Source organism: Sorex fumeus, unplaced genomic scaffold, assembly GCF_029834395.1.
Source record: "Sorex fumeus unplaced genomic scaffold, SorFum_2.1 ptg000007l, whole genome shotgun sequence".
Classification (NCBI taxonomy): domain Eukaryota; kingdom Metazoa; phylum Chordata; class Mammalia; order Eulipotyphla; family Soricidae; genus Sorex; species Sorex fumeus.
The window spans coordinates 37,443,360-37,460,563 of NW_026606064.1; the positions used below are offsets into that span (position 1 = coordinate 37,443,360).

The window sequence follows — 17,204 nt, forward strand, 5'->3', positions numbered from 1 at the left end:
CAGTGATATACACATACAGATTTAGAATCCGAAATAAATGGCACAAGATACACATACCCGTTGATGCTTGAGAGTCCCTAAAGTGTAAGGATCCAATTTGGAACCCTATGCATGCCAGGCACGTATTCCAGCTAGTTAAGCTATCTCCCTAGCCAAATTTCTTTATGAGGTAATTTCCAGACGATAAACTAGGTTCACTATGAGAACAAAATCCTACTATGTCATATTATCTTTATTGAGTACTCTCTAGAAGACAAAAACTGTATGTCAGTGTCTGTGTACGTGTATACATGAAGGGAAAATAGAAAATAATAGTTCATAATCTTTATTTGGGCTGGGGAGGGGATCATACTCAGAGATATTCAGGGGTCACTCCTGACTTTTCATTCAGAAATTATTCCTGGCAGTGCTTGGGAGACCATGTGGGGTGTTGGGGATCAAACCCAGTGGGTCAGAACCCAGGCTGGCTGCATGCAGGCAAATGCTCTACCTACTATACTGTCATTCCAGCCCAATAGTTAATAATCTTGAGTTCATAGCAAACAAACAAGTTAAAGCTGAGAAGTGCACTTTAAAGTGTTCTACAACGAAAGCAAAATGCTTAAGGTCGTGGTCAGAAGAACTCAATCACTTGAAATAATTAAAGATGAACATAAAGTATGGGCAGTTATACAATTTATTTGGTAAAATCTGAGCTGTAAACAGTTCAGACATGTTCCCCGTACCCTTTTGACTGCGGGCTGAAAGCAATCTGCATCTCCACAATTTTTGTCCATGCCGCTGGGCTCACCATTTTGTTCATTTTGTGCTTCTCTTAATATAAAGAAAAAAAGAAAAAATGTTAAAAAAAAGTGTAAGCAGAATGTAACAACTCCCTAAAGCTCTATAAGAAGTCCAGCTATGACATCTTTGCATGTATACTTAACTGTTTCCTGAGACCTGCTGCCAGGACCATGGCACTATGATGGTTAAACCTCTTGATGATGGCAGCATTACTGTTCTCTTTTAGAGATTTAGAATTTGAAGTAGACGGCACAGAAGAAATGCCATATCCCTGTGAGAAACATTTAAATAGATTAAAATTGTCACTTTTTAAAAAAATAGAAAATACAGGTCGATACTCAAAAATAAATGATAATACAGATATAATTTCTTTTAACCTTACAAGAAACTCTGTATTAAACTCTGGACTTTTTTTCCCAGAGCAATTTTGAAACCAGTATGAAATAGAAATCCAGCTAAGACATGGATTCAAATTCAGAATTACTCACTTTTCCAGTCCAGTACTAATCTAGGTAAGGCAGTCAACTTTTCCAAGTGCTAGGGAGCGGGATATCAAAGACTAAGATAACATTTCAAATATGACTGAGTACATACAGTGCATCAGACCCTGTGTGCAGGGGAGCCTAAATACTAGTTAAGGGAAGCTGGGCTATAAGCCCAGTTAAGACTTACAGTGGCCATAGAAAAGGAAGTGATCAATCCCAATAGAGAACAGGAGGGAGATTTAAAACCATTTCCTGAAGCATCAATGAGATGAAGATGCAACACGTGAACTGAGCAATCCCTACAGCCCAAAAACAAGATCATGGCAAAAAAAAAATTTTTTTTTTTCTTCGATCACACGTGGTGATGCTCAGGGCTGATTCCTGGTTCTGTGGTCTCGAATACTCCTGTTAGGCTGGGGTGGGAGTACCATATAGGATGCCTAGGATTGAATCTGGTCAGTTATATGTAAGGTAATCACCTTACCCTTTGTCCCATCACTCTGACCCCCAAAACAAATTCACTTTCGAAAGTGAGAAATGCTGGGTTAGGAATGATGGTCATTTGGAGAGCACATGCTTTGCCTTGAAGACTAAGGCTGTTTTTGTCTCACAATTCTTTTACTCACTTCATCCAATGGTTTATCTTCCAAAGCTGTTAAATCAAGTAGTGGGTTTTTCACTCCTAATGAAACCATTGTTTTTAACCCTAGAAAATTGGGGGGGGGGGGGGGGGGGGGGAGAGGGGAAGAGTCATCAGGTCTTATTCTTTTCAGCATTAGAAAATAAAAACAAAAACACCAATAACTAGAAAACAGCAAATTAAATGTTAGTATGGGCTGGAGAAATAGCAGAGAGGTTAAGGCTTGCATGCAACTGACTAAATAACTCCCCAGTACTGTACATGGTTCCTTGTGTACTACCTAGAGTGATAGAGCAGCCAGGCCCTCTGCACTGCTGGCTGTGGCCCAAACCCCTCCCGACACCCCCGTCCACCCCCAAAAAGGGAATGTATAATATCTAGAATAAAGTTACCCTTTTCATCTATTTTGGCACATTCTGCAAAGAGGTCCTTTGACCCTGTATTCAGTCGATCCCTGTGAAAATAATGGGACTGGAAAAAACGTGTCCAGAATTCCTTTTCTGTCATGTTGTGAGGAACATTTTCTGCATATTTCATTTTCACTGTAGAAAACGATCATGTAAAAAAAAAAAAGAAAGAAAATAATTATGAAAAATTACAACTGAATTTCCACCTTAAAACTCACGGAAGCTGAACTTGACTAAGAGCAAAACTAAGCAAATTATGAAGCTGAACTTTATATATACGGTATAGAATAATCTAAATATAAATGATACAAATTTTGAGAAGTTAGGTAAGGGACTATCTCTATAAATATTAACTGCAAAGGAAACTTTTTAATTTTACAAAGAATAGGCTTCAAAGTTTTAGTAAAGACAGTCAAACACCAGTTTCTTTAGTCTGCTGTCCTCCTCTCTAAATAGTAGTTGGCAGTGGGCTGGAAAGAATGATAAAAACTAATATATACAGACAATACCACATAACAAAACACAAGGGAGGGTCACTGATGGGAAAAAGCACCCTGGACTCTGGAATGTTTCCTTCTTCAAGAATGAGAGAGAGAAAATAGAGAGAGAGAGAGAGAGAGAGAGAGAGAGAGAGAGAGAGCGAGCGAGAGCAAGCACGCAAGAGCGCGTGAGGGGGGGGGGGGACACCTGGAGTCTTGAAGGTAGCCTTAGACACCCGCATTGCTCAGGGGCTACTACGCGCTCTGCACTCAGGGAATTACCTCCTGGCAGTGCTCGGGAGACCCTGTGGGATGCCAGGGATTGAACCCAGATCAGCTGTGTGCAAGGCAAACACCCTCCCCACTAGCCTACCTCTCTGGCCCTTAGACTACTACTTTTTTTTTTTAATAATTTATTTATTTATTGAATCACTGTGGGAAAAGTTACAGAGCTTTCGGGTTTAGGTCTCATTCATGTAAATATCAAACACATTTCCCTTTACCAATACTTATTTTTAACCCCGAACCCCAATAGACCCCCACCTCCCACCCCTCCCAAATTCTTGTGAGGCAGATGAGTTCTAGTTAATACTCTATCTACTTTGACTAGATTGTTTCGATAGAAGATGCACAATTATTGTTTAGAGTTTACGACCCACCCCCCATAGACTACTTCTTAATATGCATGGTTAGAAGGCCAGAAAGCTAGGACAGAGGTGAGGCATTCCTTGTAAGTGGCCTACTCCAAATGAATCCCTGTCAACCGCATATGGCCCCCTAGCACCACCGGGTGTGATGCTCCAGAAAAAAAAAAAAGTTAAGAGATGAAGGACTCGCTGACTATAGCCCTGGCCTCACTTGATGCGCACCTCCCGGGCAGCCTTCAGTGCTCATTCTTTCTATCCCAAGTCTTCAGGGTAGAGGTCTGCAAAGTTTGGCCACAGGAGGTCAAGACCCAGGGCTTCAGCAGAGGATACTTGCTGATAGCACCGAGGCTGACAGAGGCCTTTTTCTCACTCTGGTCTCTAGGAAAGAACGTCATCACACTGACTGTTAGAGGCAGACACCGTGTGGCAATCCCCTTAAAAGAATATTCCTAGGTGTAGGCATGGATTGGGGTTCTCATACTGGGCTGCAGCAAGGTGCTTTCCGACAGATACATTCATCCAGGGACGTGGAGAAAGCAGCCAGCATCTTCTTGGTCACACAGTGCATCAAGTCATGGTCCCCAGGGTAGGCTCTCAGGCTCTAGAGAGGATACTGTGCCATTCTGCAGGTGCAATAAGCCTCAACACTAAATGGCTTTTACAATGATGGTGAGAGCTAAGGGGGTGTATTCACCAGTCTTAAGCAGTACACAGTGTTTCTTGGTAAAGACATTGAGCTATGTAAGAAAGCTCATTTTTCTGCCTGGGGTCAGTGTTGAGTATTAGGAGGTAATGGGTCTGGTCAGTATCTTACATAGGCGAGGGCCGAGTATATGGGGTGCACAGTGGACCAAGAGTGCAAATGTCAGGCACTGCCAGGACCCTGGTTCCAATAGGAAAATTAGTCTACTCTACTCCCCAGGGTCCAGAGCAGGAGCAGACCTACTTTGCTTATTTGTTTAGATGACTGGACGTTCAACCCAAAGGAATGAGTGCTAGGAAAATAAACATCTCAGCACTCTACAAGCTGACAGTCCTATGAACAAAGTGTTCAAGAGCCTGGTTTCTTGAGGTGGAGTCCTAGCTTAAAATGTCAAATTCAATATCCATCACATACTGTGTGAATAAAAATTATTTTATCTCTATCTTTAAGATGAGGGGAGTAAGAGTACCTTTAATCAACATAGTATACTTTGTTGATTAAACGAGTGAAAATATCAAAAGGCTTTAGAGTTCACTCTGAAGGCAGCACAAAGGATGTTCTGAGTTAAAGCTATCAACTCAGTGATGTTTCTGGACTTGGTCACCTTGCTCAGGTATATGCAAGACTAAGTTGAAGAAACTGATGAGAAGAATACCAAGGTCCAGAACCGAAGAAATAGTACAGCAGATAGAGTGCTTGCCTTGAGGTGGCTAACTGGGGTTCGATCCCAGGCATCCCATATGGTCCCCAGAGCCCCACCCAGAGTGATTCCTAAGTAGAGCCAGGAGTAACCCCTAGGCAACCCCTAGTAACCCCTAGGGTGTGGCCAAAAATAAAAGAAAAGCAAAGTTCTCATATCCATAAGTAAACGACAGCATATTACTTATTAAACCCTTAATATCTACCAGGAATTGGCTAAATTAGCATAGTTTATCATGCTGTCAAGAATAAAGAGAATAAAGAGAAAGCCTTTTATTTTACAACAATATATGACAGAATTCACTAGAGCAAATTTTTTAGCAACTGCAAAAAGTGATTCTTCTTACCTGCTGGATAGGTTCTAAATATAGACTCAATGATATCAGAGGTTAGATTGTATTTTAGACCGTTACATCCATCTGTTTGGGGTCGAACATCAGCCTAAAATAAAACACATAGTCATTAAAATACTGGAAGATGATGACTAGAGATATCTCTGACCTTCTGTTTCAGCATGGCTCAAAGAACTATGGCCTAATTTCATGGAAGCATAGTGACCTAAAAAAAAAATCTGCTTCCTTCAGGGGCTGGAGCAACAGTACAGTGGTTAGGATGCTGACCTTGCAGGTAGCCGACTCAGGTTTGATTCCCATCACCCCACATGGTTTTCTTGAAAGTCCAATGTGGACTTTCCTGTTTCAGTTCAATTATTAATCTGCCTTTGGGAACTCAAAACTTGATTACAGGACAGAGAGAAAGAGCAGGTGAGGGCATCTGCCTTGCATGTCAACAATCAAGGCACATTTCTGAACACAGAGATAAGAGCAAGTGCTAAATATAGATGGATGTGGCCCTCTCCACAAATTCAAAATTTTATAAACCTGTAAAGTTAGAGGTCAGAGATATAGTGCAGTGCATAAGGCTCTTAACTGCATACAACAGATTTCCCTTAGCACCTGTATGTTCCTGAGCCCCACCAGGAGTGATCCCTGAGCACACACAGCTGAGTCTACCCCTGAGAACTGCAGGCTGTAGCCTGAAAATCAAAACCAACAAGCTTTGTAAAACTAATTCAAACTTGGACTAGTTTCTTAAGGAATGGCCATAATTAATTTACTACAAAGCACCAAGCAAGATGCCAAAAATGCCTGACATTGAAATTTAAATACAGAAATAACATTTAGTTCCCCAGACTAAAAAAAAATTTTTTTTTAAGGCTTTGGGCCATATTCAGCACTGCTCTGGCCTTACCCCTAGCTCTGTGCTCAAGAAATTTCTCCTGGTGAGGCTGGGGGATCATTCGAGGAGCTGGGACTCAAACCTGGGTTGGCCCTATGCAAGGCAAGCGCCCTATGTACTATACTATTTCTCCAGGCCCCTAAATCCCTCCTTCCATTTTTACATGCAATATATTAGAATTTTTCTCTAAAATATATACAAAATACAGCAACCATAAAAGTAGGTGCCAGAGACCTACAACTTTGAAATTATTAAAGATAACTGTATTGGTCTAATTTCAAAGTTTTGTTATGATTTCTAGCACAAAAACTAAGAAAAACATAAGTGTTAAATTGGGGGATCCGATTTTAATTGATTCGCCATGAATTACAAAGCTACAATTATTTAAGATTTTCAGTCATGCAATGTTTCAACACTAACCTCACCAGTGTCCCCTTTATTCCAACAACACCTGTTTCCCTTTCACTCAGTAGTTTGCCTCTATGGTGGGCACATTTTTCTTTTTTCCTTTTAGGCACTGTGGTTTACAGTAGTTACTGATAGGGTATCATGCACATCTCTTATTTATCTTCTGTAGCCTCCAGCCCTCAAACAGTGACCACTTCTCCCATCATTGTCCTAGTGGTCCCTCCCCTAACCTAGCTCCTCACCCATTTCCCCAGAGGCAAGCTTCCTACTTAGGAGCAGTCCTCCTAACCTTCCTTTCTAGTGCTTTTGGGCATTTGTCATTCTTCTACTAAGTTTCTTTATATCTCCCATAAGAACAACTTTGTTCTGTCTGTCCTTCTCCCTCTGACTCAATTCACTAATTTCACTTAACATGATACTCTCCAGATTCATCCACATAGCAGCAAACGGCATGACTGTTTCTTACATCTCAACAGTATTTCATTGTGTACATGTACCACAGCCTGGATAACAAATTTTCTATTAATTTGAAAGGATGCTCATATTTTACAAAAGGAGCAGTAATAGACCAATCAGGGCTTAAGATTTTTCTCCCTTCAAAAATGCAGACAAGCCACATACCAAAAATGCCGCAGAAATGCCAACATCCTGCTTATGATTGGCTGTGGAGGAACTTTCTGTTGCATTCACATTTAAACGGTTGGCCCAGAATTCCTCAGCACTGATCACTTGACTCACAACGAGGTCTTTATAAAGCTGGAACAAAACTGGATCTTCTTGCAGCATCCTGGGTGAAAGAATACATTGAACATATTCAACTTCCAGAATAAAATACCACCGAGGTAACAATTTTTGAAGTCTTTATATGAAACACCACAACACACAACATTCATTTCACGGGGGCTGGAAAAACAGTAGTGGACGAGGCACTTGCCTTGCATGCAGCTGACCAGTTTGATCCCCAGAACCCCTGATGGTCCCTAGAGCCTTCCAAGAGTGATCCTTGAGCACAAAACCAGGAGTAAGTCTCAAGCACAGCTGGGTGTGACCCAACCCCCTAAAAAATATCCAACCCCCATCCCATTATTTACTTTGTGGTAACTGAGCAGCAGAAACCATTTAGTTCTGGAAAAAAAAAAAGGTACTGTTTTGAGAAATGAATGAATGGAACTTATTAAACTTAGGAATCAAAGATTAATTTTTTATTAAAAAAAGTCGTGTGTGGGGGGGCATGTCTAGTGGTGCTTAGAAGTGACCTCTGGCAGTGCTTGGGAGGTTATATACATTACCAGGGGTCAAAAACCATCAGTTGCATGTAAGGCAAGGACCTTAACCTCTGTACTATCTCTCAAGACACTAAACAGTTTGGAGAGCATTGATTCTTTATATTTTGTCTCTATATACCAATAACGCAAAGGTCACTATGTATGTAATGCACTATACTCTGTTCTACAAAAGAAAGTGAGTGGGAAAGAGATGTATTCTTCGTATTTTTCAGCAATTAGTTTTTCATGGTGGTAAGAACTTAAAAGTTCTTAAGTACAGGAGGTGAGAAATATGCTGGTGATGATAGAATAATTTATCTCATTAAAAAAATTCTTTTTTTACATGCTTTAGCTTTTTTTTTTTTTTTTTTTTGGGCAGTGCTAGTAATGAAACCCAGGGCTTCACACATGTAAGGCAAGTACTCTACAACTGAGGTAAATTCTTAGTTCCTTTCTAACACATTCATAATGTTTCTTTCCTATTTCTTACTCACCAACACACAACGATTTAGTATCTTCTCTGTGATAGAATACTGGACTAGAAAGACTTTTGTACCAATGAATCTCAGTTTATTCAGTCAGATATCAGACTGAAGGAGCAAACTTGACTTCTGAGTTTATATACTAATTTGCTCAAAGTCAAACAGTAGATATAAAGTTGGGAACCAAGCTCAGAGGTAAAACTATCAAAGCCCTTATTTTCCTGTATTTTTACAGCTGAAGCACGAGGGGTGAGAAATACCAAAACTATTACTTTACAAAGAGACCTAGTATCTAATCAGAAAGCAATTCTCCTGTCTTTCACCTGTTTTTCTCTTCCAGTTCTTTATTTGCTTTCCTCTTGAATTTAGGCAGCAACTGCTGAAGAAGGTCTTTCACGGCATCTCTTTCTTTCACTGCCGTGCTTTCATTGGAAAAATGAAAGTTAGTTGTATCCCCTGCATGCAGGACCAGTTGAAGTTGAATTTTAGCTTTTCCTTCTGGACTAATTTTCTGACCTAAAATGAAGCACAAGGCTAACTAAGTGAGGAACTTACAACACAGACATTGCCATATAATATAGGTTACTTCTCCTACAGGAAGATTCAGAATTCCTTTCGGCTTTAGTTGCCTTATTCCAATCTTGGTGCTTTTGCAGAAATGCCCTCTTTCCAAGTAATTCCATTTAACCAGAGAACATTCAACAAAAATCACTGCTCACTACTCCCTGCTTCCCTCTTTAGTATCCCTTTTGTGTGGCACTTCCATTCACCTTATACATGTCCAGATTGACTAAACAGTTTCTATTTCCATTCAACTGAGGAAATTGCTTTAAAACTTTCTGAAGACGCAATTAGGAATACTGAATCTGCCCTGAACAAGTGTCTCAAATTACCATTTTAATTAATCATAATTTGATGTATAAAATCACTTTGTAAAAAAAACTGCCAAACATGTTCTTAGCTTACCTACCAATTAAAATAGAAAATCTGTAACTTGACATTTGAGAGCTCTGGTATAACCATTTTAAACCAAATAATCAAATTTGGCTTAAATTAAATTAAAAGCAGGACATGATCCCATGGGCTTTCTTAGATGGCAGAGCAGAATACAAACATTATCACCTATATGTTGTTCTTGCTGAAAATGTTTGATGAGTATAGTGAAGTCTGAATATAACACAGAAATGACTTTTAGTTTCTAAGGAATAAATGCATACAGAAATAAAGCGGGGCTGCAGCGATAGTGCAGCAGGTAGGACACTTGCTTTACATGCAGCCAACCCAGGTTTGATCCCTGGCAACCACATGATTCCCTGAGCACTGCCAGGAGTAAGCCTTGAGCATCGCTGGGTGTGACTGAAAAGCCAAAAACAAAACAAATCAAATCCCAAAACAAAACAAAAAAACCAAAGCTTTGATCTGTGTGAGATAATTCTATATAAACTCATTTAGAGAAAATATACTAACATACATTGATCTAGAACTTATATTCTGAAGAGTGGGCTTCATTGCAATAGTAGTGTTTTGTCTTCTTTTTAAGAGAGAGAGACGGAGGGTATTTGGTTCATACCTGAGTGATTTCAGGTTGTATGAAACACTGTTCTGCACAAACCAATCACTAGCCCTTTTAAATAAGCACGAACTTTCTCTATTTCAGATCAATAAGTTGAATGAAACACTATGTTGTTTAAAAAAAATTTATACTATGAAAAAATGTATACTATAATCTATAAATTTCTATTAAAAAAAACACCTATACTACAATCCAGCCTATCCCATTACCCCATTCTTCCAACTTACTACTCTCTTTTAGGCTCTTTATATGGTTGCTTCTTGGGCCATACCCAATGTGGCGCCAGGGATGGAACTCTGGGCCAGATACACGCAGGGCAGGCACCCCACTTGTGCTTTTACTTGGACCCTATGCAGTTGCTATTTTAAGGTCTTACTCCTCCGAGAGGCTATTTCCAAAGATTTGATTTAACGAGATAATTAAACTGCCGATTTTCATTTCAGCAATTTCTTATTGAAAGTTTTTGGCAGCTTCTTTAAGGAAAGACACTCTTTCAAATAGTCAACCTAAAATTTGGGGGACTCACTTTCCTCATCAATAGTAAGAACTGTTGAGAACAAAGGAGACAGGCATATTCTTTACAATATCTACTAGTGTAATCAGTGTGAGTCTCACAAACGCATAGTGCAAGTTTGTTTAGCTGCACTATGTTTATTAAGATAAATGTTAATACATACAGGCAGTCTACTGTAATGCTAGTTTGGAACACCATTATCTGAAGCAGCATTTTCACCACAGAAATCAAGTTTTAAAAGGAGATACTATGAGGTGAGCTCAAGAAAGAAAAAGCTGAGGAAATTCTTAAAAATTATGATAATTTCTAACAATATTCCATTTAAAAATTAAAATTAAGAATTTTAAGTGATCTCAGTGGAGAAAGATAAAGATGTTGACCATTTTCAGTTGCACAGTAGAGTAAGTCTTTAGGGTAGTTGTTTAAATACAAAAAACATGTAAACTGAGCAATTGTAAACTTTGAGTTATCTTTGATATGTCTATCTAGGCTCTAGAAGAAAAGTCTAGGAAAACAAATTAATCTTTATTAACAGTCACAGTGAAAACACCACACTGTTACAGGATTATCTCCTTGACTCTTAAGACCTTTTTTGTTGTTATGTCAAATGTAGAAATCCCTATCAGAGTAAAAGTTTTAAACTGCAGGATTTATATACTGGTTTTAAAGGTAATTACTACTGAGCCACAAAGTATGATACACTATGGGTAATAAATTCAAAGGTAACCACATAAATTTAGAAAGAGGCCATGATTTTAGTCTTTATGCTCTAAAATAGAAAAAAGTACAAGAATATACTTTTTTTTTTGAGGCGGGGGTGCTCCCCAGTAGTGCTGAGAACTTAGGAGTCAAGTCCAGCTGCTTAGCTGTGCTTTTGCTTGGGCCTGGCAAATTAGAGCCACCCAGGTCCTATGGGAACACAGGGACCAAGAGACCCACACTTGTAGTACTGAGCCAAGTGGTACTGGGGATCAAATTATGGACCGTGCACATGAGATCCAGGCCTTTTTGCTATCTCCTGGCCTGAGAACATAAAAATAGCATGCTCTTATATTTTTACCATTTTTATTCATTAGAGTAGATTCTCAATATATACATATGCCGCCTCTCAGAGAGCCCAGCAAGCTACTGGGTGTCCCACCCTCATGGCAGAGCCTGGCAAGCTAGCTGTGGCATATTCGATATGCCAAAGACAGTAACAATAATGGGTCTTATTCCCCTGGCCCTGAAAGAGCCTCCAATACTTTGGGAAAGATGAGTAAGGAGAGGCTGCTGAAATCTCAGGGCTGGCACGAATGGAGACGTTACTGGCTCCTGTGTGAGTAAATCAATGAACAATGGAATGACAGTGATAGTGATATTCTCAATAAAGATGGCCACATTACCAAAGATTAAACAAGCTGCTTAAATGATACAATTTTACTGAATCATAATGTAGCATCATCAAATAACATTTTAGATGCATGACCCATATATAAAACCTCACAAAGTTATTACCGTAGAGATCTAGACTAGAGCATTGGTTGGAATAAAGAATTCTGGAAACAGACTTCAAGAAAGGACTAGCTAAATGACTGCATAATCAATCAGTAAAATATTATGCAACTCGAAGTATCTGTGAAAGCCATGCTCCAAAAAATGTATTTGTGAGAGCTTGTTTAGCTCTGTTCAAATAGCTAATGTAAATGGAAGCTATGTAATTTTTTTTAACTCAGTGATAATATTCTGTAATCATCAACACTAGGTTGATAATGAGAACCACAACAGACTTCAGTATGGCTGACTTACATTTGATATCTGCATACATATGGCTGATTGTAAATCTATCCTTCCCTTCAGGTGCCCAAGCAATTCTTTCTGCCATGAGGTATAGTGCTCCATCCTGCTTCTTTTGCCGCACTTTCTTTACAATCAGCAAAACTTCTTCAGATGAAGTTGCCATGGTGTCTAGATGGTGCTAATAGAGAGAAAAATTTCACATATCAATTATAGTCAGACCCACTGACTTCTGTAGTCTCCTTAAAATCTAAAAAGAAATTTTAGAGACAGGGAAGGGTAAAAGTTCTCTTAGCCAAACAACGATCATTCGCAGCACAATAGGAGCACAAACTCCGTAACCACTCAAGAGAGTAACTTTAGTGACACATGCTGAGGACGTTTAACAAGCTCAAAGAAATGCTGGCACAGGTAGTAGCAAAACACAAGAAAATATGAGAACAGAAATGAGTAAACTGATCTGAATCAGAAGTGACAGAAATGAAAAGTATGGTAAGTGATATAAAAAAAACACAACAAAGATTTTATTTAATCAGCAGAATAATAGCAGCTGAGAAAAAGATGGGTAAGCTCCAAGATGAGATGCAAAAACTCTTAAAAGCAACAGAGGATGGGGGGAAAGTTTGAAAAGAAACAAGCACATCAGAGAACTAACTATAGGATGAGTTACAAGGAACAATTTAAGAATCACTAAAGTCCCTTAAGAACAGGAAGGCAAACTGGATGAAGAAACACTAAAGATATCATCGATGAGAATTAACCACATTTGAGGAGTGCAGGGACCCAGACCCAAGAGTGCCAAAGGGTCCAGAAGAAAATAGACCTCTATAGAAAAATTTCGGATAGAAATATTGAAAGCAGCAAGACTAAAAAAGGAACTTACGTACAAGAAAAAGCCCATAAAATTCACAGTAAACCTGTATGAGCCAGAAGAGATGGGTGGGATATAGTAAAAATATTAAACGAAATGAACAATTCACAAATACTTTATCCTGTACATTATCATTCAGCTTTGAACATAAAGCTTCATGGACAGACAGAAGCTCAGGGAATTCATTAATAAAGGTCTGTTCATTCTTAGCTTGCTATGGATTATACTTTTCCGATAATGTTACATTTATATTGAATGTTCCTTCTAGTAATTTTTTAATATCTAAACAGATATTATTTAAGTTTTAGTTACATTTTTCTTATAAAACCAATATTCTCTTATTAGAATAAAACACAATTTTGTTTTTAAGACAATTCAAAGTTTCCTTAATGAATTTTTAAATTCTCCTCTTATTAAATTGTGTATTTGTTGGATTTATCTATTTCATGCAAAATTAAAAAATGTATTAGCACATAATTATTAAAACTATTTTTAAAATTTTTGTGTATGTGTAAAAAAATAATTATTTTGAAGAATAATCTTTATCAACCTAGCACTGAGTTATAACTTTGGGGAATTTCAAATGTTCAGCTCTATGCAGCTGTCACCACTTTCTCTCTCTCTCTCTCTCTCTCTCTCCCCCCCTTCCTCACACACAATTCCACATATGTGGCATACAAATATAATAAAGAACAACAAATGGCCAAAGGCATCAGCACTGAATATTGTGTCTACAGAACTGAACTTACCTAGGAGAGGGTTTGGCTGGAAGGGCCCTTGGAATATTGGTAAAGGAAGTGGGAACTATAATAATGAATGTAGTGTTGGAATAATGTATACATGAAAAGTATAATCAGGGGTCAGGGGCCAGAGAGATAGTACTGTGGGTAGGGCACTTGCCTTACACATAGGCCAAGCCAGGCTGGATTCCCAGCATCTCATATTGTCCCCTGAAGGAGAAAGTCATCTCAGTATGCGATCCCCTCCCCAACAGAAAAGAAAAAGGAAAAAAGTACAACTGTATTGTAAACTAAGGTACCTCAATATAAATGGTAAGAATAAAAAAAACCCAAAGGAAAATATGAAAATAAATTCAATTTCAGTTTGCTCATTCATGTGAATTTACGTTAACGTGTAGTTTCTGATACATGGCATTCTTTTTTGTTTGACAGCATTTTGAGAATTAAAACATCTAAGTAGGTAAAAGATATTGGTAGTTTTCTTTCTTAATTCTTATGTTAGGATGTTACAATGATGCTGAAGTTTATGGTACTGACATACAAAGTTACCATGCCCCACACCACTACCAAAGTGTCCCTGACCCTCCACTACTTCCTCTGCTCTCCTCTCTCTACCACACCCACACTGGTATTTGGTTCTGTATTCCAACACCAAGGGTCTATCATTGTTCAATACTGTCTAGTCTCTTATTCTGACTCATTCCATAGATGAATGAGAACATCTGGTATTTGTCCTTCTCCATCAGGGGTCATCATTTACCTGTATGTTAATTAATATTTTCAACTTATTTCTATTTTCCTTAAATCAAATGCATAATTTGACTAAATATGTGGCCTTTAGTCTATATTTAGAAATATAGCACCTTACAAAAGAACTCAGATTTTTGGTTTGTTGTTCAGTTTCATTCTTGGGCCCTAGTTGACAGTGTTCAGGTGCTACAGAAGGACTTAGTGCTCGGAGCTTGCTCCTGGTGGTGCCTGGGGGACCATGGAGTGCGATGGCTCAAACCCAGAACTTCTGCATACAAAGCATGTATGCCAGGCCTATTGAGTTCTCTCCAGTTCAGGTCTCAAATCTGAACATAGCAATACAAGTTTATATCAACCAAAACACCTAAGGGTCAAAGAGTTTGTATGATTATCCCAGAAGCACTCCCAGAGATGAAACCACACTGCTAACAGCTCATCAAAGTTTCTTTCGGTATAGATTATTCAGGTATAATTTCCCCCATATTCAAACACAGTGATTTTCAACTTGCCAATCTATAGAACAGTGTCCATCACAATTGTAAAAAGGCTGAAAAGCACTATTGTAACAATCCAGTTTCTTCAACTATTCTCCATACCATGGCCTAAGTTTTGTTTTTTATCTGGCCATGAACTAGGAATCAGTTTGACCATTCTTTTCCTAGTCCAGATGTTTTAAAAACTTTAACCCAAATCCTAGAGGTTTGAGTGTGGCTGCCTCAAGACTTTTAAGTTGTTTAGGTTCAATTAGGGGATAAAAAAAAATACTTGATGGAAATGTCTGCCTTGGGCCGGACTGGCCAAAGTGACAAAACAATATATACGTCATTTCTGATAAAGCTGTAACTTTAGTTTTTATCCCCCAAAGTAATGACAGTAACTTACTTTTTTTCCCCCCTTTTTGGGTCACACTCGGCGATGCACTGGGGTTACTCCTGGTGGTGCTCGGGGGATCATATGGGATGGATCATATGGGATGCTGGGAATCAAACCCAGGTCGGCCGCATGCAAGGCAAACACCCTACCCGCTGTGCTATTGCTCTAGCCCCACTTAACTTTTTAAAACATCTCACTTTTTTTCAGATATAAATATGCCCTGAGAAAACAAGTAAAGTTTTAGTACACCTTTTTTCTGGAGGCTAAAACAAATGCAAGTAAAATGTGAATCTGCCATTAGATAAAAATAATTGAAGTGGCTGGAGTGCAGGCTTTGCATGCAAGAAAACTGGCAACACATGGCCCCCTTGCACCCTTGGGGATGACCCAGAATACCAAGTCAGAAACAGTCTTGAGCACTGCCAGGTGGAGAAAAACAGAAGAAAAGAAAATTACAATTTTGGGGAGTAAGGTCTGCTGGGATATCAGTGGGACCTGAATGTGCATGATAAAGATGGAGGCAGATAATTAAAAAAAAAAGCTATTGGTAAAACCCTTCAAAACCTTTGGAAGGGGAGTGTGGCCTGTATCTTAGGAAAACCTATGGACAGTTCTGAGAAAATAAAGGAGTCAGGAAGGGTCTAAATGAGGCTTGGTGGCTGTGGAAACACAGAGGGAAGGGACAGGAGAGACTGAGCAAGCAGGGTGCAAAGGCATTTTCAGAGCGGATGGGGGTCACACCGACTGCCTACATCCGCACAGTGGTGCAGAGGATCACCTGCACTTTATCATTCAGCTACATCTTGATCACCCCCACACTTAGCCTCACCAACACTACAGTGGTGTCATTTACAGAATAAACAAGAAATTAGAGAACATTTGAAATGCAGACAAGGAATTCTATTCTGAGTATGTGGTACCTGTTTTCTCACACAAGTACAGTATGTGTTAAGTGAGCATTTGTAAAGATTGGGGTGAAGAGTTGGTGAGTACAGGGGCCAGACTGTTAGTACAGCAGGTAGGATAATTGCCTTGCACACAGCCGATCTGGGTTGGATCCCTGGCATCCTAAACGGTCCCCAGTGCATTACCAGGAGTAATTTCTGAGTGCAGAGTAAAAGCCTGAGTATTGCTGGGTGTCACCCAAAAAGCCAATTAAAGATTTGTTACTTTAAAGAAAACTAACAAAAAGGGGGTTTTCAAGACTAGCTGAGATAGGTACCAGGAGGTTCACTCCATGGCTTGGAGGCCAGCTGTACATGCTAGGGGAAAAGGCAGCTCAGATAGAGAAGGGAGCACCAAATAAAGGTGTTGGGAGGATTCTCCGAAGATGGGAGATGCATGCTGAAAGTGGACTATAGACCCAACATGATTGCCACTCAATGCAAACCACAGCACTCAAAAGGAGAGAGAGAGAACAAAGGTTATTACTCCACAGAGGCAGGGTAGAAAGGGGGGATGGCGGGTGGGAAGGATACTGGGATCAGTGGTGGTGGAAAATGGGTACTCGATCACTGTATAATCGAAACCCAAGAACAAAAATTTGTAAGTCTACAACTGTACCTCGTGGTTTTTCACTAAAAAAAATTTAAAAAAAAAGATAAAAAGGGGGGTTTTAAAATTCCCACACCCTCCAACCCCCCAAAACAATTTTCTTAATTTTAAATTGTTCTTATTGTTACCAACATTAATGTACATAATCATGACATATACCCAAATTATCCTGTGTTTGAAAACCTGCCAATGAAAATGTCCCCACGTTATTTTACAATAACCATCCTTTTTTTTTTTGGGGGTCCCATTCAGGGGTGCTCAAGGCTTACTTTTGGCTTTCTAACTCTGTGCTCAGGATCATTCCCGGAGGGCTCCA

The 17,204-nt window shown here is 39.2% G+C and overlaps 1 protein-coding gene across 1 annotated transcript in view; it reads right to left on the reverse strand.

Annotated features, from left to right (window-relative positions):
• The window catches only part of GTF2H1 (general transcription factor IIH subunit 1), a 41,489-nt gene that overhangs the window by 15,888 nt on the left and 8,397 nt on the right, over window positions 1-17,204 (reverse strand). The window contains exons 2-9 of the mRNA XM_056130966.1: window positions 12,113-12,281; window positions 8,561-8,753; window positions 7,112-7,277; window positions 5,191-5,284; window positions 2,301-2,450; window positions 1,895-1,974; window positions 927-1,054; window positions 726-813 (exon numbers count right to left, since the gene is read on the reverse strand). Of these exons, the coding sequence (XP_055986941.1) occupies window positions 726-813; window positions 927-1,054; window positions 1,895-1,974; window positions 2,301-2,450; window positions 5,191-5,284; window positions 7,112-7,277; window positions 8,561-8,753; window positions 12,113-12,266 (1,053 nt within the window). The 5' untranslated portion in view covers window positions 12,267-12,281. The remainder of the gene's footprint in view (window positions 1-725; window positions 814-926; window positions 1,055-1,894; window positions 1,975-2,300; window positions 2,451-5,190; window positions 5,285-7,111; window positions 7,278-8,560; window positions 8,754-12,112; window positions 12,282-17,204) is intronic.